Source organism: Eubalaena glacialis, chromosome 6, assembly GCF_028564815.1.
Source record: "Eubalaena glacialis isolate mEubGla1 chromosome 6, mEubGla1.1.hap2.+ XY, whole genome shotgun sequence".
NCBI lineage: Eukaryota > Metazoa > Chordata > Mammalia > Artiodactyla > Balaenidae > Eubalaena > Eubalaena glacialis.
Window position 1 is genome coordinate 59,407,894 of NC_083721.1, and position 3,580 is coordinate 59,411,473.

The 3,580-nt window shown below is 47.3% G+C and overlaps 1 protein-coding gene across 1 annotated transcript; it reads right to left on the reverse strand.

The window, feature by feature from the left end:
• Window positions 1-410: 410 nt before the first annotated feature.
• On the reverse strand, window positions 411-1,014 carry ZBED2 (zinc finger BED-type containing 2). Its single transcript, XM_061193063.1, is given in 2 exon segments — window positions 411-657; window positions 659-1,014. Coding segments are annotated over 2 exon segments (603 nt in total).
• Window positions 1,015-3,580: the final 2,566 nt, after the last annotated feature.

Below are 3,580 nucleotides of genomic sequence, written 5' to 3' on the forward strand. Positions count from 1 at the left end.
AGTGAGCTGGTCACATAGGCATATTCCAGCCACCCAACCAGCCTCAACCATCAAAACCTTCAGTTCCACCAAAACCAAGTGCTAGGCATAAATCCCATTATTTTCACTCATCAGTGCTGACAGGCTGGTACATTCTGCCCCCAAATAACCCACAGACCCATGGTGGCAAACTGACATTTCTCTTTAGTTAGTATATTTTAAAGTTTTGGTGAATACACCTCTAAGGAACCTTATAGACAAGCATTTGGCCAATTCAGACCTGCTGAGATTAACCCATACTATGCTCTCTTTCTCTTAAAGACAAAATCCCACTAAGCCACTTCGCTATATATTAGAGCTGGAACTAAAATGGCCTTCTTTGCTATGGGTCTAAAGTCAGTGTTTTCAGGATAGAATCCCCCAAGCCCCGTTTAAACAAAATGGAAGGGATGAACTACTGCGGGCTGGTCTTCCTCCCTCTGGCAGGCCTTCTTCTCAGCCCTCACCTTCCGCCTCATCTCCAGGATGGCCCTTTCCACCTCATCCAGGGCTCGCTCTCTCCTTTCCACTGCCCTCTCCCTCCTAAGTACCTCCTTTTCTTTTTGGCTGGCCTGCTCCAGGATCCTGGCCCAGTTGCCCCCAATGCCTGTGGGGAGCTGTGGCCCTTGAAGCCTGGCACTGCCCAGCCTGACCATAGCCACTCTTCTCCAGCTCCTCTCTGTGCATGCTTTTCAGATGCTTCCACAGGGCTGTGGTGCCCACGTTAACCCCAGGGCCACGGCCCACCTGCCCGCCACACAGGCGGCAGGTGGCGTATGGGTTGGGGTGGTGTCCAGCACCGGCAGGGGCCAGGTGGAAATACTCCCAGGCCTTGGAAAACCATGTCCCCCTGTTGTGGGGCATCAGGGTGGGCATGGCACCCACAAAAGGGCCAACCAGTTCTCCCGTCTCACTGATCTCCTCCTCCTCCTTCACTTCTAAGTACCCTTTTGCCTTTATCCTGGTTCCCTCCTCTTCCTCCTCTTCCCGCCTCATCCTGTCTCTTCTTTACAGCTTTCCTTTCCAAAAGTCTCTAAGGCTAAAAGTGTACCTGGGAAGGGACTGTGGTGACTCTTGGGGATTTGCAGTAGTGGTCAAAGGCCGGCCATACCTGGGTGGTGTGATGTTTCCTTCTTTCTGCTTCACTGGAGAGTAAGGGTGAGTCAGAGCCAAGCAGAATGGCCTCGGAGGCCCTCCTGTACATTCCCTCCATGACCTGGATACATACCGATCCCTCTTTGGCTGGCCCAGAAGACAAAACAAATTCGTGCAACGAATACAAAGCTCTTTAGTGATCTCAGTGTTCTCTGCATCAACCAGCAACACAGGTGTTTTTGAATATTGAAAATTTTAGGTTTTTCTCTTGATTCTTCTCCTGGCTGCCTCCGCTGTTGCTGTGCTCCTGGAGATCGATCCAATGCCTTCTGGAAGCAGGAGGAGCAGCCTCGGGGTTCAGGCTGTTCAGGAGCCCCAGGGCTGGGGCCTCACTGGGTCTCCCTCAGCGTGGGTAGAAGCGAGCATAGACAGATGCTGATGTCGGAGACTCGCGTTTCCTCAGAACGGATGCAACAGGCTGTCCGGAGGCTACAAAGTCTGCCAGGGTCTGGGAAGTAAAGTCCTCAATGTGAGGTTAGCTTGTCCCTAAGGAGGTCCCTCTGGGGCTGGGATTCTAGGAACTCCACACAGCAGGCTTAGCTGTTCTCAGCGGGAGGAGCTGGCATGCCCGAAGGAGAGAGAGGTGGAGCGAATCTCCGCAGACCTGGTCGTGCCTCGGTGTCCTGGGCAAGCAGCTCACCATGCTCCACCTTCCCAGGCACCTTCGCCTGCAAAGCCAGCAGCTGATGAGAACCTCCTGACAGCAGCTTCCTCCAGATGTTTGGCTTATTTTGAGATGTACCTCATTTTAAGAATAAATAAACCAAGGGAAAGTTATAGTACATGTTAAAAACAGCCTGACTTCTCTCTCCTTTCTTGGGTCACTTCTTAAGTGATTGAGAGCCTATTCGTCAAGCTTTGCAACCTTGAACAGTTAGGAAGCACCTCCCAGCCGCAAGTGGGTACTTATAGGCAAGCAAGGCTCTGGACTGGTCTCTGATGGCTCCGGTGCAGGGTGAGCACTCCTGCCGCCTTAGAAGGCTGTTAGCTGACTCCTATCCCTGGGAGGAGGGCACCTCCAGTTCCTGTTCCCTCCCACTTCCAGGGAAGCCTGGTTTCCAAGTGGGTGTGTCCCTGCCTATAGGGTTTTTCTGCAACAAATGCAAAACTTTCCTCCGCCCCCCTCCACCACTGAAGAAAGTTGTCCCTGGCAAATATCATGTAGTAAAACAGGAAGTCAAGTACCTACAAGTTCTGTTTCCAGAAGACTAGATCATCTGGCCTGCCAAGCAAAGAAGGAGATTTAAGAGGGGGAATGGGTGACGTATGGGCAGAGAAACCACATGCCTCAAAGACATCTGTGGTTTTAAATATTTTGTCCAATTGTCAGACCATGAGTCTCCATTTTTGGTTGGAAACTATTGATGTTGTAAATACAGTCAGTAGAAAAGCCAGAGAACTTGCAGAAAGGGGAAGATTAAGTGAAAGGACTTCCCCCCCAATTTAGAGAAATATAGCAAATTTGGGGTTGCTTTTTATTATATTATGTAACTAGAATTGGAAAAGCTGAAATATGTTGGCTTCTACTCTCAATTGGAATGAAATAAAGGGATAATCAACTTAAGCAAAAAATATGTATTTCAGAAAGATAGATAGATAGATAGATAGGTAGATAGATAGATAGATTTAGGAAGGAAAACCTACCAAGAGGAGACAGGCACATTTTAAAGAAGGTGTCCATGGGAGAAAAAAATTTTGAGTTATGGAAGAAAATATAGAAATGGTAGAGTAGAAAACATGTAGAGACTGAAAGTCAAATTTCAAGTGAAAAATAAATGTGTGGGGCATGGAGAGACCCCAAATAGAAATGAAGAGTTGGTAAACAAATAGGGAAACTCTTTTTTTTTTTTTTTTTTCCTTTTTTAGGTTTTCTCTTTCTAGACTAAACAGCTATTTTCAAACTGATTCTGTGAAAAGTCCTTTGGAAAAGGTTCTGTCCAAACTTAAGCAAACTGAATATGGGATAATTTACAAATGGTCACCATTTCAGTATTTCATCTGTGGAAATAAGGGAATGATCAGTCTTACAGCCAGATTTGGATTCATTTTTCCTGACTCATCAGTTTTATCCTGCTCCAACCTCTCCTTCCAGGACAACATCCCCACCTCACTCCCAAGCCCATGAACCGTTCCACCTGCCCATCTTTGTGAATTCCCCACTACTTTTCACCTGTAGGATCCAGGCCCAACTCTTGCCTGTCCACAGAATAGAATTGTGCCCTCTAAGTTATTCCCAGATTTCATCCTTCTCTGTACTCCCACAGAACTCTCCAAATACTTTTTGGCACTTACTGCAGAATTCTTTGTGCTACTGTTCACTTATTCCATAGGTACTTAGAATAATGTGCTGGAGAAACCAATAATTTGTTTGTTTCATGAATGCAACGGACACACTGAGTGAGTGAAT